The 24,515-nt window shown below is 37.9% G+C and overlaps 2 protein-coding genes and 1 long non-coding RNA gene across 7 annotated transcripts; 1 reads left to right on the forward strand and 2 right to left on the reverse strand.

Annotated features, from left to right (window-relative positions):
* Positions 1 to 1,428: 1,428 nt before the first annotated feature.
* Positions 1,429 to 4,339, reverse strand: LOC112842351 (macrophage mannose receptor 1-like). 2 transcript variants are annotated; one of them, XM_025898633.1, is made up of 6 exons: positions 4,238 to 4,339; positions 3,764 to 4,132; positions 3,314 to 3,667; positions 3,075 to 3,166; positions 2,118 to 2,205; positions 1,429 to 2,020 (listed from the first exon to the last, which is right to left on the reverse strand). In XM_025898633.1, exons 1-6 carry the CDS (start codon positions 4,311 to 4,313, stop codon positions 2,010 to 2,012), a joined length of 990 nt encoding a protein of 329 aa, XP_025754418.1. In that variant the 5' UTR covers positions 4,314 to 4,339; the 3' UTR covers positions 1,429 to 2,009. The 2 variants fall into 2 exon arrangements, with proteins under 2 accessions (XP_025754418.1, XP_025754417.1); XM_025898632.1 differs by having other exon boundaries at positions 1,429 to 2,205.
* A 6,595-nt stretch (positions 4,340 to 10,934) lies between these two features.
* On the reverse strand, positions 10,935 to 16,421 carry LOC102077903 (macrophage mannose receptor 1). 4 transcript variants are annotated; one of them, XM_013270636.2, is made up of 6 exons: positions 16,340 to 16,421; positions 12,699 to 13,073; positions 12,251 to 12,607; positions 12,021 to 12,112; positions 11,731 to 11,809; positions 10,935 to 11,636 (listed from the first exon to the last, which is right to left on the reverse strand). In XM_013270636.2, exons 2-6 carry the CDS (start codon positions 12,943 to 12,945, stop codon positions 11,590 to 11,592), a joined length of 822 nt encoding a protein of 273 aa, XP_013126090.1. In that variant the 5' UTR covers positions 12,946 to 13,073; positions 16,340 to 16,421; the 3' UTR covers positions 10,935 to 11,589. The 4 variants fall into 4 exon arrangements, with proteins under 4 accessions (XP_013126090.1, XP_019211823.1, XP_005478717.3 ...); XM_019356278.1 differs by lacking the exon at positions 16,340 to 16,421 and adding an exon at positions 15,236 to 15,274; XM_005478660.4 differs by lacking the exon at positions 16,340 to 16,421 and adding an exon at positions 13,155 to 14,213.
* A 2,138-nt stretch (positions 16,422 to 18,559) lies between these two features.
* On the forward strand, positions 18,560 to 19,968 carry LOC102078010 (uncharacterized). The gene is made up of 3 exons (XR_270322.4): positions 18,560 to 18,876; positions 19,103 to 19,169; positions 19,526 to 19,968. It is a non-coding gene; the product is annotated as an uncharacterized LOC102078010 (long non-coding RNA).
* Positions 19,969 to 24,515: the final 4,547 nt, after the last annotated feature.

Genomic DNA, 24,515 nt, shown 5'->3' on the forward strand with positions numbered 1-24,515 from the left:
TATCTGCACGTATGTGGCTAGAATCCAGCCACATACGTACTACGTTTTATAAGTTACTCACATAAAGCTCACTATTTAACATTTTTACGTGCAAATTGTCATCACCTCTTTTTCATCCTCCTCCTCCATCACGGTTCTCACTCCTCCGTCATTTCCATGTCATCCTGTTCCTCCTGACCTAAGCCCCATATCCTGAACTAAAGTCAGGGCTCTTATTCACAAAACTTGGATTAACATGCTTATTTATTCCTTATATTGTCAAGCCTCCAATCTCCAGACAGCTTATAAATGAGCAGGCTAAATAGCAACAACAACTGGTTATTGGCTAACATTAAGTTGAACTCAGGGTTCAGTATTTTGCCCACTGAAGCTTCCACACACGGACAGGAGAAGCTGAGGCTCAATACCCTTTGATTTGCTGACAACTACTTGTGTGTGATACCGTAAGATTTAGGATTGATCGGATACTAAGTAAATACACAGTTAGCATTGCCAATAATGATACAATAGCAATACTTTTTAATAATTAAGGTGGATATATCATCAAATTGCTTAATCTGAATGAATTATCATGAGCCTTAAGTGAATTGGAGATTTTCCTTGGATTACTAATTAGTTAAAACCCAGGACAGAAATAATAAAATGATTAAATCTGTACCACATCTAGTTGTAGTTAAAATATAGTAATCATACAGTATCCTTTTCACAGTTAACACAAACAATTAATTACATTCAGTCAAGCCATATTATATTTGGTATATTTGTATCAATTCCAGTAAATGTTTTCATCTAATTAACATGTTTCAGTGAGCTAAATGTAATACATAAAGTAAAGCTGAAGATGACTAAAATACTACTATTTATCACCTTTATCGACCTGGATATTCTCTGATGTTGTGCTACCATTTGGTGATGCTGGGCAGGTCTGGCTAGCTGAACATGCTTTCTTGCTTGTTTGCCTAGCACTGCTGAGTCACATGACAGTACAAGATCAAAACACAAAGGGGGGAGGAGCAAACATTATTGGCTCAAACTGTGGTCATAAATATTTTGTACTTGTAAATCAGACTGCGTAGTTGTGAACTGAGTTTTGTAACCTTGTAAACCAAGATATCTGAAAATTCTATGTTTGTGTATCTACAGATGAGAATTTGTGTGTGTAAAAATATTTACACAAGTTACAATTTTTTGTTAAGGTCTGGTTACAGATACAAAGCAAAAAACTATGTGTAAAACTATGTGCTCAAGTTTCCTGGCTTGTATGTGAGTTTCAACTTGTGAGTATAAATTTGACCCAATTTTTTTTCCTTTCAGCTGATTGGTCAATGTCATGTCAATCACAAATTTAACAATCTAATCAGAGAACAGATGCGTTTGGTTGTGGCGCTTTACTGAGCTTCAGGTACTGGAAGGGACAATTCTCTTTTATTAAAACACATCAAACAGTAATACTGATAAGGAAAAACCTCTGCAGCACACATGGACAAAGCCCTCACTGTCAGCCATAGAAATATCACAAAAGGAAAAAAGAAGTCCCAAATGCTAAAACCCCTCATTGTGAATTAGTTTGTACTATTGTTAGACTCACAGTGTTTCATTCATCAGTGTTTATTTATTGTCCTTTCAGTTCACTTATCCTGTGTGTTCCATAGTAACATCCAGGGGATGTTGGGAATGGCAAAACATGTGGGGTAAAGGTCGGTCTGTCAGAGATACGAGATAGATTTTCATCCTTAAAAAAATTACATATCGGCTATTTATACATTAAAGACTTAAACATTGAAATTAGTATATAATATTTTGTTATCAAACAATATTCATCTAAGAATGCATGCACAAAAATTCGCTAACTACTATACAATTAAACAGTGACCATCACACCATCATACAATGAGCAGTGATCACACAGCAATCACACACAAGGTATACAAATACTGAGCAACAAACTTCTTATAGTATCTTATACTATATTTAAGTCAACATGATGGTTTACAGGATGTACTCTGGGTTCAGGTTAGATCTGTGTAGAAAACAAAATCCCCAAAAAATTGCATTACAGAGAAAATAAATTTGCAATTAATTTAAAATCTCTTATTGATTTCTTTAGATAGCTTTACCCTCCTCATGGAAGACTTTCCCATCAGACTGCTCTCTCCACTTCAGTGCAATTCCACTTAGTCCTTTCTCCTTCAGTCTATTCTGCAGCTGGGACAGACGTAAACAGAAAAATAAAACAATAAGAAAACACTGAGAAAACTGAAAACATCAGGTCAACTTGATCCAATAGCTTATCGAATTTTCTCAGTGTTTCCTGCAGTAGATCCCATTTCAACTGGCAGCTTGAGATGCTAAAGTAATAAATCTAACATAGTTGGATTTCATAGGGTTTCATAGTTTGATTATATCTCAAATGCCAGCATATCAAAACATCGCCAGACTTGTATGATTCATCATAGGTATTGAAGATGATTTATAAATAATAAATAACATAAATTATATAACAAATAATGACATAATTTTCTGTGTATCGTTATAGTTTCCTAACCTAAAATGACATGTGTCCAATCATCTCTGTTTAGTTTCTGTTAAAAAATGACATTTTTTATTGGAGTAGCTTTACTTGTAATAGTCTGAGTTATATTTTCAATATATATGTTTTTATTTATGTTTCATTATGGTTAAAGTTTTTAAAATAAGGTGTTGTCCAGAATTGCCTGTTACTCCCTGTTACAGAAATCTTTCTGAATAATGACATGACTTCAATTCAGTCATGTAGGTTTTTTTGAGGAAAGTAATATAAAAAAAAAGTAATAAATAAAATACAAACGAACTAGAATTATATTATAAGTAATATTGACAATAATACTAATTTGCATTATTTGTTGACAAGATGCAGTACTGTTTATTTTCTATTGGACCATCTAGATTATCAGTTAAGCAATATGTTGCGCTTGTTATCCAAGTGGGGCCAAACATCTAATGTAAGCAGTCCACACGATTTTGCAAAGAAACTCAGTGTAATTTATTGTTTTACTCTGTCATACTTTTGCATAAAGGAAATTCATGGGACTTACCATTTCCAGGAGGTCTTCTTTCACAGTCAGGTTATTCAGCTCCAGAGAAGGGTCCAGATTTATCTTCAGCTTCCATATCTGCATTTGTAGGCCTACTCACATAAAGAGATCAGAGACAAAAAATAAGATAGCTCTGGTAAAACAAGGGACCCGTCCAGTGTGGAAATCTTTTGCCATGTTACATTTTGGCAAAACTGTACCAAAAGCATTTTTCTCCCTTTTTTTATTGAAGCACTCACCAGGAGGGTCGTTGTAACAGACAAATGGTAATGCTGCATCACAAGTTTGAAACTTCCATTTTCCTGAATTCCCTAATTCTGCATAGCCACAAATGACTTTTGAGTCAGCTGAGTTTGCCCCATAATCAAAGTTTTTGTAGATGAAGCTGCTTCCATCAGACCAAAAAAAATTTGTATGTCTGAACAGACCGATCCATGCTGAGATTCCATTCTGCACCAGGCTCTGGACTTTCTGGTTGTCACTGTCACTGATCACAGTTGCTAGGTCGGTGTAGTTCTTCCTGCAGTACTTCTGAGCACTAAACCAATTCATTATTTGATTTACAAGAACAAATTCAGGATTCATCTGTGTCCCTGCAGTTAGAGTTGTAAAAACAGTAAATTACAATCAATGACCCCTAAATTATAATATGACCTTCATTGAAAAAATATGAATTGCTCTGTACTCACCATTGTAACAGATAAATTGATTTTCAAGCGTGCAAAAATAATCATCCCATCCACTAATTTCAGTCAACACACAGAATTGACTTGCATCTCTAAAATTTGGTTGACCAGACATCCAGCTTTTATAGTCAGCCCCAATCCCTGTGTACCCATTTGACCACATCCAGTCAATTTCACTGTACAGACCAATCCAGACATCATTATTGTAACCAGCAGATAAAACACTCCTGATGAATTCATTCAACTCTTCAGCATTTTGAATAGTAGCCAGGTCTGTGTATGTCTGCCTGCAGTAGGTCTGAGCTTCAGTCCAATTCTTTGCATCAGCAACAAAGTGGTACTGACGGGAGAGGCAGGTGGAGATGTGCCACCCTGAGAAGAAAGACATATGTTTCATAAAGTAAATGATGTTGTTGGATGTCTAAGTATTCCACAGAAATATCCCATCATACTGTATATAATAAATAATTAACATACCAGAGAGATACAAGGCACCCAGCCAGATCCTCTCCATCGTAACGCTGCTCTGTGGTCTCTGTGTCAGTGTACACATCTTTATTTGTCAGTCTAAGCAAATCTAGGGAAATTCAACAGCGACGTCTGTGTTTTAAACTTCATTGTCATTTAAAAAAAGGAGGAAATGGATTTCAGCCCCTCAGTCCTCTGTATATGAGACATACATTTGAATATTAATAACAATCCAATAAAAAAATACCAGAACATTTTCTTTATATACAAGCATATACAACATGAAAAAGGATCATTTACAATTTGCAAAAACTAAAACTAATAACTTCCAGGTATCTGTACTTTACTTGAGTATTTGTCTCTGTGAAAACTTTTTACTTTTACTCCCTACATTTTTAAACGAATATCTGTACTTTCAAGCACTGCAGCAGTGCAGGTGTCCATAAATCGTGGTTATGGCACTTCAGAATCATGCTAGAGCTACAGAAGCGGAGGAAGCATGAAGGGATTGACTTTTTTTTTTTTTAGAAACATCGTGCAAACTAAGGCATACTAACTTTGTGTTATTCAAATGTTGTATCAAAATTCTGGGTAGTTTCCAGGATAAACAGGTTAGTTTTCAGTACTTTTGTGAATTCAGTGTGCTGGACTGGTGCACAGTGGCTCTGCTGCTTATACTCAAAGTTAGGTTACATCAAGTGTAGCAGAGATGAATTTGCATTTAAGCTGATAATTAGATTAATCACTGAATTCAAATTTTATACTGTCAAGTGTAAAGACAGTATAGCAACAAAGTGATCCTTCAAGAAGCTCCTTTTTTTGAGTACATTTCCGAGCCTGTACTTTGAGTAAAAAAGTTGCGTCAGTACTTCAACTTTATCTGGATTATTTTTAAAACAGGTATATGTACTTACTGAAAGGAAGTCTGTTCTTTATCACCTCTGCACAAAGTCAAATAAACTACTTAACCAGAAAAAAAAAATGATTGATTAGTGTTTGATTACAACTTCCAACACTTTGTTGCATTGTTTTATGTATGTGACTAGAGACTGGCCACATACATGCTTTAGTTTTAATTAAAAATCAAATATAGCTCTTTGAACCTATTAACGACCTTTTAACAAATGTAAATTAGTATTTTCATCACCTCGTTCTCATTTATTTAATCATCCTCTACCATTGTTCTCTCTCCTCCCTCATTTTCATGTCATTCTCATCCTCCTCACTGCAAGCTTCATCTCCTGAACTGAAGTCAGGGCTCTAACATACAAAAAGGTGCATAAACATAATTATTTATTCCCAATATTGTAGGAATTACTTCTTCTGAGCAGATCTGACACACGACCCTCCCGTCTTCGGACAGCTGACAAACATGGCTAAAAAACATCTGGTTATAAACTATGCATTGATCGGGATATTGCAGATTGCAGTAAACTGAAATCTGTATTCCTACCCCTCCCAATTCAGCTGCATAATCCTGGCCACAGTGGCTCATGTAGGACAAACAATTTTAGTCTTTAATAAATTTAGACTGGACCCCATAATAACTGTAGATGATTCAGCTCTGGAGTTTTTCCGTCCTGTGAAGAACATCAGTCCACTGTTTTAATCTGCTGTCAGTGCTGAGTGAGAAGTGTCAACTTTTATTTACTCTGAAAGAGGCTGCAAACCTTAGTGAAAGGAATCCAAGAATACAAGTTGATGTCAGCAATATTGAGGTGAGTTTTTCAGGATATTCTGTACTTCTGTTAGCAATTGCTGCTGTTTTTGCCGCTGTTAGCTGCAGTTTGCTACTGTTATAATGTTACTAGCTTAATATACTGCACATAACATAGTACTAAACATAATATAATATACAGCCATAATGTTAGCTTATAACCAACTGTTGATGTTGTTTAGCTGGTTCTTGGTAACTGTCTGGAGATGAGAGTCATTTTTCTAATCTGCTAACAGTAATAAATGAGGATGTTTATGCATGTTTTCCTTTGTTAAGAGTCCTGAGTTCAGTTTAAGAGACGAGGCTTTTGAATGTAAAGCTGTAGAGACAAATTTAAATGTCCCTTCATAACATGCAAATACCTTATCTCCTCTGTCTTGTATTTGGCTGGTCTCTAGTCACATACATTAGATTATCAAGTATTCTTCTCTATTAAATGAGCTCATATTAATTTACTTATGTACCTTTAATGATAAACTAATGTGTTTCAGTACAAAACAGAGGTAGTTAGGGGTAGAATGGACTATTTAGGACATATTTAATGACTCTGTTCTTGACCTGTAAAGTACATTTCCTACACCACACACTTGCAGTAAGAGTTTGATTTAAACTTTTTTGTTTTAACACGCTAAACTGATGCCCATAAAGGACTGGAGCATTAGGTTTAAACTGTCTCCATGACTCATCTTTTATTCAGGAAATTCAGATCCAATTTGACTGGGCAGGAAGAAATATTTTACTATGCATTTAAATTGGGTCTTCTCTGAACTGTGTGGTATCATGACTTGCATTTTAGAAACTTTAACTGAAGAGGTGCTCAGCCTATTTGCATGTAATGCTAGATTAATATCAGATTTAGTATTTGATTTTTATATGTTAACATTCTTAAAATTTATGTAGTTATAAAATAGATGTTACAGATGACCAGCATTACTTCTACATACCAAGAACAGTGAAGGACCAAAAAATAGAATCATAATGGTCCAAGTAGCACAGATTTAGCTAAAACGAAAGACTGTGTGAGTGATAATTAGTACACCACAAAGCTTAAAGTAATGCTTCTAGGTTAGTGGATATAGTTTATATAAAGTTATACTTTGGATATAATTTAGAAATAAATACTCTCCTTTTTTCTCCTACATACACTTTTTGTTTTCTCTTCCCCCTCAATGCCCAGCTGCTAGAAGCAGGTAGCTGCGGCTCCTAGAGCCCACTTCTGCTGTACGTTTCTTCCAACTAAAAGGGAGTTTTTCCTGTCTAGTGTTGCATAACATTTACCATTTACCACTTTGAGGTGGCTGTTGTTGCGATTTGTTACTATATAAATTATTCTGAAATGGAATTTAACAAGGTACGAGGTACAACACAAATGCTAGAGATTGACGAGGTACAACATAAATGCTACCCGCCAGGTCAGGGGGGTGATATCATCACCCCCTGACCTGGCGTCCTGGCTCCCCACCTGAGATTGGGTACCTTGGGTGGGGGTCGATTCCTCTCGGTGACCTGGCGGGTAGCATTTATGTTGTACCTCGTACCTTGTACCTCGTCAGTCTCTAGCTGTGAGAGCAGTGAAATTCTTCCAAATGTCAGGGGGGTGATATCATCACAGTTGACCGAGCTAAGATCCTGTGGGACTTCCAGATACAGACGGACAAAATGGTGGTGGCTAACCAACCAGACATAGTGGTGGTAGACAAACAGAAGAAGACGGCCGTAGTGATAGACGTAGCGGTTCTTAATGCAACATCAGAAAGAAGGAACACGAGAAGCTGGAGAAATACCAAGGGCTCAGAGAAGAGCTCGAGAGGATGTGGAGGGTGAAGGTAACGGTGGTCCCCGTGGTAATCGGAGCACTAGTTGCGGTGACTCCCAAGCTAGGCGAGTGGCTCCAGCAGATCCCGGGAACAACATCGGAGATCTCTGTCCAGAAGAGCGCAGTCCTGGGAACGGCTAAGATACTGTGCAGGACCCTCAAGCTCCCAGGCCTCTGGTAGAGGACCCGAGCTTGAAGGATAAACCGCCCGCAGGGGCGAGCTGGGTGATGATGTTTTTTTTTTTTATCAGGCTCTTATCATCTGTCTGGAGATTATGGAGTTGTTTTGTCTAATATCAAGTATTGTTGAGTAATCTTTGTTTTTGTCTCATCCCTGTGTTGCATTTGTGACCTGTCGTGTGCTCTCTCTCTCTCCACGTTCCTCACTCCCCGTCTTAGTTGTGTATGTGTTTGCCTCCCTCTTCTGTTCCCATGCTTCCCCTCAAGTGCATCGGTGTCTGCTTTTCCTCCACCCCAGTGTCAAGGCATGTGTCTGTAAATGAACCGTGGCAGACCCGACGGAATTTTTATGCTTTTCAGCATACTTTTATTCACTCCCTTTTATTTACAGTTGTTGTTCACAGAACTTGCAGCTGCAGCTTTTCAGCTCAGCCACACACATCACCAACAACAACAACATAATGACACTCCACTCCACATGATCATGACAGTAGATGCCTGGTCTTTAGCTAAACATATATATAAAAAGTAATTAATCTGAAGGGAGATGTCCTTCATGGCCACTGTATTCAACTGTTGTGGGGGAACATGACGAATCAGGTGATACCTGTGGTTGCAAAAAGACTTCTGGTGGTGTAGAAGCTTGGACCTGTTAACTTAAAAACCTAAGGCTTGTGTCAAATTTGCCTAAAAATATCTTGATGATCATCAAGACTTTGGGGAAATTATTCTTTGGGCTGACAAGAAGGTTTGAGTGCTATTATATCTGAACCAAAACCAGCATTTCATAAGAGAAGAGAAGAGAAAATGGCAAGTGGCCTAGTCAAAGTCAGGACTTAAATTACATTGAGATCCTTTAGCATGGTTTTAAAGTGGATGTGAAACATTGCATGTACAGTATAAAGGCTAATTTACACCATGGAGCCCTGCTCTCAAAAACCAACATCAATGTAACAATGTCTATGTAACTACATTTAAAAAAATACGTTTTTAGCTAATAAGGTTATTAGGTAATAAAGTTTTTAGAATATATTTAGCGGCATCATCTGTCAGTACAGAATGTGAGCCAACTGGGTCGGTTGGTTAGTTGCTGCTAATAGACACACATTAGTTTATGTTAGCTAACTAATAACAGAACCATTAACTCTGCACTGAAAATCCACCTGTTAGCCATGATGTTTTTGTCTGTAAAGCACTTGATAAATGAGAAGAGTTTGGAGGACAGCCCGTTTGAGTTACCATATTGACAGGCTGGAGTTTGATACTTTAGATTTTCCTTGCCTGGCCGGGTGCACAAAGCCACACAATCAGCTGGCAAAGCAGATGTTCACAAGATGTGATCAGCACTGTTTCATGTAATAAAATAATCTCACTTTTCCCAAGCACATCCAAACAATTTAGAACATAACAGGGTACTACATGTGCATCACAGCACAAACATAACTATGTTTATAACCGAAGCACGATCGGAAATCCTGGAATCACTCAGCATGTCCGCAGGAAAGAAAATCTCCATCTTAGACGCCTTCACTTACATTTGGGCCGCGCATTTTCTCACTTTTAATATGAAGTAATCCAGTCAGTGAAAGGATGTGAGTAAAAAAAAAAAGGCACCCAAAAAGTGTGGCATCTCTTCCTCTGAACCTTTTTTTTTTTTCTTTTGGAGGGGGGGGTTGTCACGCACATCAGCCTACTTTCTGTGCAGACATGCTGATAGGATTACGAATCAGGCTTCAGTAATAAACATAGTTATGTTTGTGCTGTGATGCGCATGTAGTAGTAACCTGTTACGTTGTAAAGTGTTTGGATGTGCAACAACTGATTGAGCCATGTCTGACTCCAGCTTTTCAGTCTAGTGAACCATCTGTCACCTGACTCAAACACTCTCATCAACAGTGTTCTCATTCATGAAGTGCCTAACAAACCCAAACATTACAGCTAACAGGTGGATTTTTCTGTTTCAGTGCAGCTAGCCAAACATGGAAGAGACAATTACCGCTAAAGAAATAGACAGTGAAAGTGGACTGTAAAATTTATTTCTAGTTTTTGTGTCCACTGAGTTACTGATTTTGTTGCTAGTTAGCTAACATAAACTAATGTAGGGGTCCCCAATCCCAGTCCACGAGGGCCGGTGTCCCTGCAGGATTTAGATGTGTCCTTGATCCATCACAGCTGATTTAAATGGATAAATTACCTTCTCAACATGTCCTGAAGTTCTCCAGAGGCCTGGTAATGAACTAATCATGTGATTCAGGTGTGTTGACCCAGGGTGAGACCTAAAACCTGCAGGGACACCGGCCCTCGCGGACTGGGATTGGGGACCCCTGAACTAATGTAAGTCTATTGACTGCACCCATTCAACTAAAAACCCGGTTATGTCATGTTCTGTACTGAAACAAGATGGACTGAAACATGTTCTAAAAACTTTAAGCACTTATTAGTTAAATCCAGCTACACACACAGAGTAACATCTATGTCAGTTTTTAAGAGCAGGGTTCCATGGTGTGAATTAGCCTTTATACATGTAGTCTTTCGTGGCCACTTTCAACAGTCTGTGCATACTCAAAAACTTTCCGATGTGGTTGAATTAAACGATATTCAGCAAAGAAGAGTGACTCAAAATTCCTCCAGACTGTGAAAGACTGATTGCCAGTTATTACAAACACATGATCTTGTTCTTTCTGCCAAAGGTGGCAAAATCAGTTATTAGAATTAGGAGGCAATTACTTTTTCACATAGGTAGGTTTAGATAACATATTTCCTTAATAAATAAAATCATCCCCATTTACAAATTGCATTTTTATTAACTCAGGTTAACACTGTCATTTCTCATTGTCCGTAGTCCTCAGTTGAGTTTTATACTATTTGCATCAGTGCTCAATGTGATTACGTGAATGTTAAAATTGACTAAATTAATTTTAATCCTAGACAGGACGGGTCAGCCTATATCCTGGGAACAAAATCACAGCCAGAACAATTTGTTTTATACATTTTATTGTGACGACAGTTCTCTTTTTTTTAAAAAACATTTCACATAATAATATTAATGAACTCAGTGACTGCCTAAGGCACACATGGATAAATCACTCTCAGTCCAACACAAGAACCTCCTAAAAGCAAAACGGAAAAATCCCTAAATGCTAAGAACTCAACATGAATGACTGCAATGAGTCTGTACTATTGTTAAACCTCAATGTGTTTCATGTGTGACTTATGCAGTGGTGCATATCACTTATCAGTCAAGATGATAAACAATTTAAATATTTTTTTTTAAGTTAGCAATATTTTTATTGTATCAGTTCACTTTTGCTGTGTTTTAAAAGTATATTTATCCTTAAACATAAGTTAAAGATGTAAAAACTAAAAACAGTATAGAGTATTAGGTCATGAAAAAAATCGTCTAAGACAAAAACAAGTTACACAAACACCACAAACACACATCAGCTGGGTGCTAACTAATATACAATAAAAAAAGTGACCATCACATTGATTTAGTATCAAAGGTTGTAGGCAAACACACACCAGCCTCTGAAAGGACACACTATTTTGCGTGTGACTAAATGGCAAAAACAGTGATTATGTCAAAGCAAGCACACACAAAGTACACGAATGCTGAGCAACATACTGACATTTTATAATATATTGAAGTCAGCATATTGGTTTGCAGGACATATTCTGGGTTATGGTTAGGTGCTCTGTAGAATAAACAAAAACAAAACAATGGTATCAAAGAGAAATAAATTTTCATTTCAATTTAAAGCTCTTAATTTCTTCATTAGAGAACATTACCCTCCTTCTGATAGACTTCCCCATCAGAGAGCTTCAGAGTAACTCCATTCACTCCTTTCTCCTTCAGTCTGTACCGGAACTGGGGTTTATGTAAATTAAAAAAAAAAAAAAGAAAAAAATAAGAACAGGTTTAGAAAACTGAAAATGTCAGCGCAACTGGACAAGAGTTATGGTAAATTGAATTTTTATGTTTACATAATTACAGTATACCTGTGAGTTTAATATATTTTTTCACTTTGTAAAACATTTGCATCCAAGAGTTTTGCATCCAGCAAATCCGAGTAGCTTACCATTTTCAGGAGGTCCTCTTGCACAGTGAGGTTCAGTTCCAGAGAAGTTTGCATGTTTATCCTCAGCTTCAACACCTGGGTTTGCAGGGGTGCTCACATAAAGAAAGAGACCAGAAACAAAATTTAAGATCTAGTATCTGTTCTGTTATCACTTTCCACTGATAAGTAGAAATATTTTACAATATAACATTCTTGCAAAAATTGCACAAAAGGCTTTAGTGAGCACTCACCAGGAGAGTTGCTGTAACAGACAAATGGTAACACTGAGTTACAAGACCAAAACTTCCATTTTCCTGAATTCGACAAAGATGCAAAGCCACAAATGACTTTCATTGAACCAATTTGGTTTTCGCCGCCACCAAAGTTGCTGTAGATGAAGCTGCTTCCATCAGACCAAAAGAAATTTGGATTTCTAAATAGACCGATCCACGCCCAGTCGTTATTGGGCACAAAGCTCTGGACCACCTGGTTCTCACTGCTGCTGGTCACAGTGGCTAGGTCGATGTAGTTCTCCCTGCAGTAGCTCTGAGCATCAGACAAATTCATTTTTTGATTTACAAAAATAAACTCAGGATTCAGCTGTGTTCCTGCGGTTGCAAAAAGGGAAAATCACTAAGCACGAGTCCTACGCTGTATTATTAATATCCATTGAAAAGATATTCATTGTTCAGTACTCACCATTGTAACAGATAAATGGATTCTCACTTGAGCAAAAATAATTGTACCATAATCCACCTTGTTCAATCACTACACAGAATTCATTTTCATCGTAAAAATTTGGCTCGGTGGATGACCAGCTCTTATAGTCAGCCCCAGTCCCTGTGTACCCGTTTGACCACATCCAGTCAATTTCACTGTACAGACCAATCCAGACATATTGAGTTGTCAAGCTAGCAGATGAAACTGTTTTGATAAGTTGATTCATTTCTTCAGCATTTTGAATGGTGACCAGGTCTGTGTACGTCTGTCTGCAGTAGGTCTGAGCATCAGTCCAAGTCTTGTAATCAGCAACAAAGTGGTACTGAAAGGAGAGGCAGGTGGAGATGTGCCACCCTGAAGGAAAAGACATGAATTTCATAAAATATATGATTTCTCAGTGTTCCACTGCATACATATTAAAAATGTTTAACATACCAAAGAGATAGAAGATACCCAGCCAGATCCTCTCCATCATGATGCTGCTCTGTGGTCTCTGTGTGAGTGTGCACATCTTTCTTTTATTAGTCCAGGCAAATCTAGGCAAAATTTTTGCTTGCTTAGATTTGCCTGGATTAAAAAAAGTTTGTTTTAAACTTCACTGTCATTAAAAAAAAGAAATTGACTGATGTGATTTGTTTATTTGGGGCAGAGGTGGAACTTCAGTATTACACAGTATTAGAGTGATGGCAAATACAAAGTCTAGAGGACACATTTGTAACCCCAGGATGCCAGATTATGCCAAAGATGCTGGTACCATTGAGACACACAACTGTCCAGTTGTAAACTCTGTGTAGATTCCACACTAAAACTCGGTATATGGGTGTATTTTAATTATTTTCAGACACATCCCTAACTGGTTTACACGTGGATCTTGTGCGGACTTTGTAGGAAGACACATTATTTGGGTTTTTTTTGGAGACAACTGAATATTTTGTGTTACTGAAAATAATGTAATAATATTCAATGTTAGATTTTTGTTGAAAAGCTAATATTGACATAATGTGAAACTGCATTAAAAAAATCAAAATAACTGCCATAAGAAATGGTAGTCCAATGCAAAGCGGCTTCAAAAATTCATCGCATAAGATTTCATTCTTCAGTTTTTTTAACTTAAAAAGAGGAAGGATGATTATTTAGGCAGGATTATTTTTTGACACATAAACTATGTTGCCCACACAAAACACCTTGAAGTTTGAAGAGTTTGGTAAGGATTTTGGGGGGGATAGCATTGGGTTTAAACTTTCTCAGTGACTTGTCTTTTGGCATGTGGAGCAGACAGAGTTTGACTGGGCAGGAAGAAATATTTTACTATGTATTTGAATTTTTTTCCTACTTCTCTGAACTGTGGTGATTTGCATCTTAGATACATTCACTGAAGAAGTGCTCAGTGTCATTCCACCTAAAGCTACACTGACATCAAATTTAGCACTTGGTCTTTTTTATATGTTATTACCCTTAGAATTAGCCCTAAAAAATACTTGCAAATGTCCCTCATTACAGCTTATGTCTGGATAGACTTGTAGTCAAGACCGCCTAATCCGAGACCAAGACAAGACCAAGACCAGAGGGTATCAAGACCAAGACAAAGACCAAGACCAGAGGGCATCGAGACCAAGACAAGACCAAGACCAAGACCAAGTTGAGACGAGACCAAGACCGAGACCGAGTCGAGACGAGACCAAGACCAAAACCAAGACCGAGACAAAAAAAGTCTTTAAACTGCAGCCAGATGCTGCTTCGTTTACGGGTGTCAGGCATATTTATGTGTTTTTGCTTTCGCACAGCCCTCCTCACCGCTGTCTACTGTCTCACTCACTTACTGAGAGGACAGACGCACGCTCCACTTGACTGTCGCGTCTCTCACCCTCTCTGTTTTTCACATAATGATATTATCCTATATCCTCGCATGTGATTGGCAACAATATGGAGGGATTGGAGCATAACTGAGCCACTGTGTGAGAGCTGAGCAGCGAAAGGAAATTAAGTGAGGGTAGAAATGACTGAAAGATTATTAGGCTCTGTTTTGAGTTTTGTTCAAAAAAGAATGACTTCATATAGGAAAAAAAATAAATATCACATATGCAGGACACCTTAAACTAGTTTTTTAATTAAGCAGCAAGGCAGAACAAAGTCGGGCCTGTATCAAAACACAGGGACTAAACCCCAATTCAACCAGACCCAGAACTAATCCAGAATTAAAACAGGACTACAACAGTTCAAAATCAGGACTACTTAGGACTTAACCAAGATGGAACCAGAATCAGAACTAGATGATAGTAGCACTGAAAATCATCATAGACCTGCACTACACTTATTTTTTTAATTCTACCAAAGTACGCTATTTAGATTCTGAAAAGTTTATATAATTATTTAGCCTTGTTGTGCAAACAAGCCTGCATAACTTAATAAATATAGAATTTGAAAAGTAACAAATGGTATCTAAAAAGAAACAGGTACTAGATACATGTTCTGATGAGTTTTGCCAAACAACCATTTGACTGACATGTGTGTCTCACCTGCTCTTGTTCCACCTCTGTTCTGCCCTCATTCTCCTCTCTCTCTCCCTCTCTGCTCCTCTCTCTCCCTCTTTGTGCTGACAATCAAGCCAAACACCAACATCATCAAATATACAGTTGAAACCAGATATTTACATACTCTTCAGATAAAAACACAAACACTTTTTTAAATGTAACATCAAATCAGACTAAATGTTTATTTTTTTAGATTGATAAATATAAAAAACATATTTGTTAACTTTAAGAGTAAAGAGAAAAACTATATGTATTTCTTAATTGCAAATGGCACCAAATTGTATTCAAAATTGAGCCACACTTCTGGAGCTCCACAATTCTGTTCCTGGTGTTTTGGTTGACATCTCTTGATTTTCACATGTCACAGAAACAGGCTCTGTGTTTTGCCTTATATGCATCCACAGGTGTGCCACCAATTTACTCACATGGACTCTACTAACCTATCAGAAGCTTCTTAAGCTCAGAATGGAATCGTCTGGAGTTTTCTTATTAATTAACAATAAACTTAGTGTATATGTTCTCCTAAATTTGATGAAAGGGATAAAAATAGACAGCTCTGTCTCTCTTTTTTCTGTCATTAAACTAATTCAAAAGATATTTCAACATTTATTTATCTAAAACAAAAGTTTACTCTAAATTAATGTTTAACAGTAAAAAATAGTTTTTATGTTTTCTCCCTAAAGTGTATGTAAATATCTGGTTTCATCTGTGAATATACTGCTGTGTATTGAAATTTCTCTTGTTTTGCATAGATATACTGAACAACATACAAAGCATAATATATAAAATAACATCTACCTGAGTTTTTTCTTTGAAAGAAGCTTCTTATGTCCATTGTTGTGTTCATCAGTACACAATTGAAACCGATTTAGAGAGTTTGTTTAGCCGTGGAGGGTAACAACTGAAAATATGAAATGTAGGCTAAGACTCTCTAAAAAATCAGCATTGTTGTTCGGCTTTTTATTTATCCATTTGTTGATTCACTTGAAGAGCAAGTAACGCAACCAACTGATCAGTTTGATATCAATCTTTTGTGATACACTGTCATATTTACATTATTAGTTCAGTACGAATGATTTGCTTTGGTACCTGGTCAAACTTAAGCTGTCCTCTGTCTGCAGCAAACTCGCAGGCAGCAGCTTCTCCTCGCTCACATGCATGCTGTGCTCAGTCGCCTAGTGCCTGAGCTCGGATCATACCAAAATTAGGGGGAATTTACGACGGTGCCCCATGCTTCTGAAAAAATGACCCGGGCTTAAGCCCAGTAAGCCACCCCCCCGCTCCGCTGATGGTTGACTCCAAATCTCCCGAACACTATGTCGATTTGAGAATGGAAGACCGAAACAGCGAGACCAAGACCGAGACAAGACAAAAGTCCGTCGAGACCAAGACAAGACCAAGACAAAAGTCCATCAAGACCAAGACCGAGACCAAGACAAAAGTCCGTCGAGACCAAGACCACGTAAAAGTGGTCTCGAGACCAAGACCGGTCTCGAGACATCCAACTCTATGTCTGGAATACTATTCTTTCCACTGTCAAAGTCTAAAAAATATGATCATAAAGGTCCAAGTAGCACATAGTTTGTTGTATAATCAATTTAGTTCAATTCAGGTTTATTTATATAAATGAATAAATCCAAGGCTATGTCCACACGTACACGGGTATTTTTGAAAACGGAGATTTTGCGTTTTCGTTTTAAAAAATAATCCCGTCCACACGTAAAGGCAGAAATGAAGGAAAACGCTGCTAGGAACATGCCAAAGCAGCAGGTGGCGATATATTCCTAACCGTGTAGAAATGTTGGCCAATCAGAAGTCTAGAAGCCTCGGCGGGAAATAGTAAACAAAGCTGGGGCATAGAAGCAGAACCGAGTCGTATGTGTGGAGGGACAGTTACTGTGTGTGTATATGTAAGCATTTAAACACTACAGAGGACAATTAACAGTAACAGTATTGTAGAAATTCATTTCACCGAAACAACAACGTGGCGCACACTGTGACGTCAAAAAAGGCGCACACCTTTGACGTTGCGTTTTCTCCGTTTTTCTCGTCCACACGTAAATGCAAAAACGGAGTTTTAGAAAATATCCACCCTGGCCGGAGTTTTTAGAAATCTCCGTTTTCAGTGACCGAAAACGGCGTTTACGTGTGGACGAAAGGTGCAAACGCATAGAAAAATCTGCGTTTTCAAAAATACCCGGGTACGTGTGGACATAGCCCAAGTCATAACAACAGTCTCCTTAAGACCTATCTTTAGCCACTTTTGGCTAAAGACCTTACAACAATTGTAAGAAACTCCTAACAATCAGATGACTCCCTATGAGGAAACACGTGGCAACAGTGGGGACTGAAAACTCCCTTTTAACAGGAAGAAACCTCTAGAAACCTCTAGTACAGGGGTGGGCAATTCCAGGCCCCAAGGGCCGGTGTCCCTGCAGGTTTTAGATCTCACCTTGGGTCAACACACCTGAATCACATGATTAGTTCGTTACCAGGCCTCTGGAGAACATCAGGACGTGTTGAGGAGATAATTTAGCCATTTAAATCAGCTGTGTTGGTTCAAGGACACATGGAAAACCTGCAGGGACACCGGCCCTCGGTGCCCACCCCTGCTCTAGTAGAACCAGGCTCAGGGATGGGCAGCCATCTGCATCTGAGGGGAGGAAGACATGGAGAAAAGACACGTGGTGGAAGAGAGCAACAGATTAATAATAACTAGTGATTAAATGCAACGTTTGTATAAACACACGGTGAGTGAAAAGAAGTGAGACAAATCAGACTCAGTGCATCATGGGAAGTCCCCAGCAGCCTAGGCATACTGCAGTGTAACTAAGACACCCTCCCTTAGGTTTCCTGGTGCAATCCTAACTATGGTAACTGAACTGGTTTTTATATAGTGCTTTTCTACTCTACCTGAGCACTCAAGGCACTTTATGCAACATGTACAACATTCACACATATTCGTATAACAACTTTTTTTTCATGCTTAAGTGCTTTTTATCGAACATTCATAGTGTCAGAATAGCCTCAAGGCCAAACACATCTTCTTTCATTCCCTCAAAAGACTGTGTTTTTGCTTTAGCCCACAGGTGTCGAACTCCAGGCCTCGAGGGCCGGCGTCCTGCAGGTTTTAGATGTGTCCTTGATCCAATACAGCTGATTTCAATGGCTAATTACCCCCTCAAAATGTCTTGAAGTTCTCCAGAGCCCTGGGAATGAACTAATCATTTGATTCAGGTGTGTTGACCCAGGGTGAGATCTAAAACCTGCAGGACACCGGCCCTCGAGACCTGGAGTTCGACACTATACTTGGTCTTTTAGTACTTGTCAGCTGCCTCCCACATGCTGCGAGGTGACTGCTGACAGTTTTTGTGTTGTTTTTATGTTGTTTTTGTTTTATGCCTATAAGAATATGAAAAAAGTCTAATTTGGTGTAAATGGTGTTCCTGACTAGGGTTTATGGTAGTGTAACCCAAAGTAAAGTCTGTCTTTACTAGAGTTTTGTAATTTTCTACACTTTACCTGCTATGAAACACATCACTAATACGTGCCTTAGTTTCATGACCCTAATCATATGGCTACGGTCAGCCAATCAGATTGCATGCCAGGTGACCAAGCTGTTGCAGGTTCGTATTTCCAAACGATCGCTTTTCCCGTTTTAATGTGATGTTTGTGATGCTTGGCTACTGCCGATCCAAAAAAATGGAATGAATGTTTTGTTAGTAAAGTGAACTTAATTATGAATTTATTGTGTACACAGGAACAAGATTAATTTAATGTTATTGAGTCAAACTGGCTGACATTTTGGCGTTATTCCTGTGAATTCGTATTGGCCATTTTTATTTAATGCAGGCCACGTGACCCTTTTTGGGGATTAAAAAGGATGGCGAGCTAACGAACGGCTGGGAGCCAGAATCTGGTACAGAGTTGGCAAAAGTGACGCTCTTTCCCCCTTCCTGAGCTCATTATTCAGTTACACTGATTTTCACAACCATACACATGATTTTCCCCGTTTGTGGACAATAGTGCTAAGACATTTCTCCTGGACACTCAGATAAAACCATGCATAGTATCTCTCCTGTGTAGACCAGTGTTTTTGATACTGTAGTGACTGTTATTTATGGGGAATATTATTGGATTTTGAGAATTTTATTGCTTGTTCTAAGCTAAAAGATTATTTAGTTGTCTTTGTGCACTTTAAACCGGTTTGGTGTTACAGTAGACCGAGTCTAGGGCAGATTTTAATCTAATCATTTTCACTTTATATTATTACAGTACTCTGGACACTTGTGCAACACTGCAGCAAAGCTTCAGAGGGTGTTTGGGTAGCAGCTATAGTTCGAAAAAGATGATGTAGCTAACAAAGGACATGCGTGCAAAATGTCATCCTGAAGAGCATGCATCAAGACGTCATCCTGAAGCTTTTTAAAAAAATTCAAAACACATGTGGCAGAGGGAGTTTGGCTGAAGAGGAAGAATGATTTTAATATGTATTTGAATAGTATTTTATTTCTTTGAAATCTTTCTGATGGTTTTGTATAATTGCAAATATCCTGATGATGTTCAAGGTCATGCTTTTATTTATGCGACTGTTTTAAAATTACCAACTGAGACATAACTTTGTATCATAACTGACATTGTTTTAGTGACTCGTGAGTTCTCAGTAAAGAATCTACAAACAAAATCTCTGAACTGGGATTGTGTTTGGCGCAGCAGTCGATGATTTGCTCCTTTATTCCGAGATGTTTTCTGCACTCTGCCTCAGAAAGATATCCTGAGCTTTAAACTTAAACAACAACATTTAAAGGCAGTTTTTTTTTAACCTGTTGCATGTATTATATTAGAGCTGATCAGAAAAAAAAATATGTCTGCATGTCTAAAATATATTTTTACTGTCACGTCATAAGTTAAATCACTTTAATCAGCCCAAGTCTTCTGTCACACAATGATTTGGATAGTCAAATGAGAGCCTTGAAGTATGAACTTGGGTGTCCTCTTCCTTACACACAATATCAACAGTGCAGAGAAGATCATGAAGAAGTTGTCCAGGAACACTGGAGGGGGGACTTCAAAATGAGAATTTGTTTACCAAGATGAAGTCTCATATGACTGTTTTAATCAAAAATCTCTCTCATCCTTTAAAAAGTTTCAAATCTCATCCACTGAGAGGGTGGGAGAGCTTTTTGACCACCCTAATGGAACTCAGAATCACTTTTTGCTCAGTGAATACCCTGTAGCTCGTGAACAATATTGACTCCTTAAAATGAAAGATAAGCAGCCTGGAGAATATTGAGCAGTAAAGTAAATAAAATTGGTCCCAATCTCAATAAAAAGATTATGGAGTAAAGACGACATTACATACAAAGACAAGAACGACAACTTTGGATCAATTTTGCTCTAATTGTTTTGTGAAAAAAAATCTACAATTAATTTTCTATTCAAACACACATTATATGTGCACAAAACATTGTTTGCTTAATGTTTATATATTCCATAAAAATAACTGTCTGTTTGAAAAAAAGTCAATGACAACACAATAAACAAAAACCACTGATGCAGAACAGACATAGGACATGATGTAGCTGTCGCTGGTTACTGAAACACACTAGTGTGACTGTCCATGGTGCTGAAAGTCACAAACTGTAACAGTTTTTAAAACATTTGTAAAGGCTACAGCATCATTTCCCTCAGATCTGCACCATCAACTTTGATCATTTTCATGCAGAACTGAAGACACGTCTGTGTGTCTGTCTGTGACTGACCTTAAAAAGAACTCCACGGTCACTGAGTCATAGAGCTAAATATCCAGCTCTGTCAGACTGAACTCTATTCAATCTGGTTGTCGTAATAAGGGATGAATCAGTAAGTGTTGTCGCTGTGTCTTTTTTTTAGAGAGGACCACCCGATGTGGTCTGGATATGGTCTCCTTCAGAAATCTCTCCTGTGGTTAATGTGAATGAGATGTGGCTGTTCCAAGGGAAGAGAGCAGGTGGAGGCCAAAGCAAACAATATATCCATTACTACTACAGTTGCCTTCTAATTACAACAGCTTTGAAAGAGCGACATCATTTTTTTCGACAACTTCATCCATGTTTCTCTCTGAAAAAAGTGTCAAGTTACCTTAGTGAAGTGATTTAGGGCAGAGGCAAAGTTTTAGCCAAAAATGCCAACCTTTATGATGAAGGGACATTTTTCACAGGCTGTTCTTGTTTATTTATACCTCTATAAAACAGCAGTGTTAGAACACAATGTGGTGACATAAGATGCCCGTTTTGTACTAAATCTTTTGTAGTTTCAACAACCTCAGTGACCTCGAGGTCAAGGAAAAGAGGTTAGGAACAGGAAATAAGATGTACTTCTGGAAACATGACTTCTTTTGTCATGTTTACGGTGCAAGAGTTTAAGTCTATTTCAAATGAGTGAGAATAGCTTATTTGGTCAGTGTGACCGCTTTTAATGTCACTTTTGTAGTTATAGATATTTCTTTCTCAGCATGGCAGAGTGCTTGCTCAAAGTTAATTATCTGACTGATGGGATAACTCTCTAATAATCATTGTCTTACAAAATAAAGCACCTTGAGGTGACTGTTGTTGCGATTTAGTGCTATATAAATAAGACTGAATAGAATTGAAATGGATGTTAATTGATCACTTCTTATTCATGATCTTTGTGAAGTAGTCAGACACGAACGTCAAGGAAGGTGGTAGGGAAGCAGACTAGGCAGGCATTTCAGATTTCCAAGGTGAGCAATTTATTTACAGTGAACTTAATATAATGTAACTTAACAAAACTTCCCCCCCAAATCAATTCAGTTAACAAAACTCAACATAACATGGCTCTGGTGACACAGCTCACCTCTCCTCTCTTTTGCATCTGGTAGAGACTGGCTTTAAATAGGGCCATCAATTTCCCTCCAATTGCCCAGCCAGTACCACTCACTCAACTGAGGGATGTAAAACTCTACACAAATGATTTAAAAACACAAAACCTCTACACACTTCTAATATGCACATTTACACAACTAAATGGCAATATTAACAAAAGGAAAAACATTCAACAAATTCCTTTAAACCTTAACACAAACAAAAGGAAGCATCTCTATGGAAAAAGAAACCCCTCCACTTAGTTTGACCTGCTGATGTCATGTGTGACATCATCAGGATTTTAAAATGAGGAAATGCCAGGCGGGCGTTTCCCCACACCTGACCCTCATGAAAACTGAAAAGACAAACAAAGTAAGTATGAACAAATGACTTAAACTGTAACATAATAAAATATAAAGAAACATAACTTAGTATTTGTCTTAATTTGCAGAATGTTTGATTTGCCGGCAACAAAACGCTTACACAAACAAACCCGGGATAGTGAGTGAAGCAATGTTACTTGACAAATAGCAAATCATAGCAAATACATAGAAACAGAATAATGTGTACAATGTGCAAAATAAAGTAAACACATATGGGACAAATGGAGAGCTTTACAACTGCTCCTCTGCTTTGTCACAATCTTCCCAAAACACACCTCCAGTTTGTCATGGTACTGGATAATTTGAACCAGAGTTTTTGAACTTACTAGTGTTTGCTGAATATTCTATTTTGATTCCTGATTTGTTAAGAATTTACATTTATTTAGTGTGTTCTTCGTATATTTGCTAGCTTTCAGTTCTCTTTTCAGTTAGCTTAGAATTAGTTCCTCCCTCAGTGCTCCATCCTTTTTTGTCAAGTCTCCTGCGTTAATTCATGTGTATATGTCCGCCCTGTTTAGTGCCGTGTTCTTTTTCACTGAGAGATGTTCAGGAGACTCCCATCACTCAGGCTACTCACACACAGACTCTATACTCTATACTGCAGCCTGTCCTCTGTTATCATCTTGTCTGTCATTTATCCTTGCTGTTCTACTATATATGTATATATGATATATATATATATATATATATATATATATATAGATATAATATGCATGCACAGTTTGCAGAGCACCCACAATTTTGTTGCACAGGCTCTTAAGTGACAGAACCTATGATTTACATGGATTTTTTTTTTAATGGTAAAGAAATGAGAATATTTTTTTTCTTTCAGCCAAAGAATTTGTCAGATTAAATTTTCAAAGCCTCAAATATTCAGTAATCTACACTCTATATTCAGTCACATCTACAGTTAAAGGATGCAACTTGAGTCAGAATCTGAAACATTTAGTAGACTAATTATTAATAATTATAATAGTCCCATTTGTTTCACTCACTTTTAGTGTCACTTAAATAACATTTTTTCTTTCTTTGCTTTAAATATTTCTAGTTCTTTTAGATTTGTGGTCAGTGACACCAGTCTTGAAGATTCTGTTGAGCTATTTATTCCACATCAGAGGATTGCACTGATCAGTTAGTTAATTAAAAGTTTATTGACATTTTTATCTTGCAGTTCATATATGTTTAATGGCTTGAAGATTAAATTTGATCTCAGGTGAATTAATTAGTAGTTTGCTCCATATTAATCAGACACATTCTCTAAAGAATATGGGAATGATACTCATTGTTCCTACTGAACTGTGGAAGAGCTCCATCTAGTGGAGAGAAAACGGGTTTTCAAAGCTTTGCAAAGGTTGCCAACGTAGACGCTGAATTCAACACAAAGCTTTGTGGTGCTTAAGGTGTCAGAAGTACATCATTAGCACAGTGTGAGGATAGCCACATGTAATAATAATGTTGACAATAATAATAATATGACATACATGTTATTATTATAATTATTTAAATTATTACAATATGAAAAATAAATTATTTATATATTAAATAATATTGTAACGTTCTCAAGAACCAAACGTTTTTGTCTCAGTTTGTCCGTTTATTCGGTGACAGGCAAACAGGCCGTTAACTCCGGGGAGAGTGCTCCCATACCGCCTCACTTCAGCCCCGCAGTCACACACAACCACAAAAGACCCCCCTCCCCTTCCTGCACACATTAACTCCCTTTTTCCTGCAGCACAACCAAACATGTATCTTAAAGAAATAACAACAGTGTGCAGAGATAACCAACATGTCACTGTAAATAACATTTAACCATCGTTACACTGCCCCCCAGCAATAAGTTCCTCGTCCCCGAGGGAACAACACAGTCTCTGAGGCGGGGTGGTAGCCTACGTTCCCTCCTTGACCTCCTGAGCCCCTGGGGTGTACACGGAGCTTCAGGGCTTTGAGGTGGAGAGTCCGAGGGAGGGGAACGCAGCTCCGGCCGGGGGTCCCTCTGTGCAGGGTCATGGGAACTCTGTA

The sequence above is a fragment of the Oreochromis niloticus genome, linkage group LG15 (genome assembly GCF_001858045.2).
Source record: "Oreochromis niloticus isolate F11D_XX linkage group LG15, O_niloticus_UMD_NMBU, whole genome shotgun sequence".
Lineage (NCBI taxonomy): Eukaryota > Metazoa > Chordata > Actinopteri > Cichliformes > Cichlidae > Oreochromis > Oreochromis niloticus.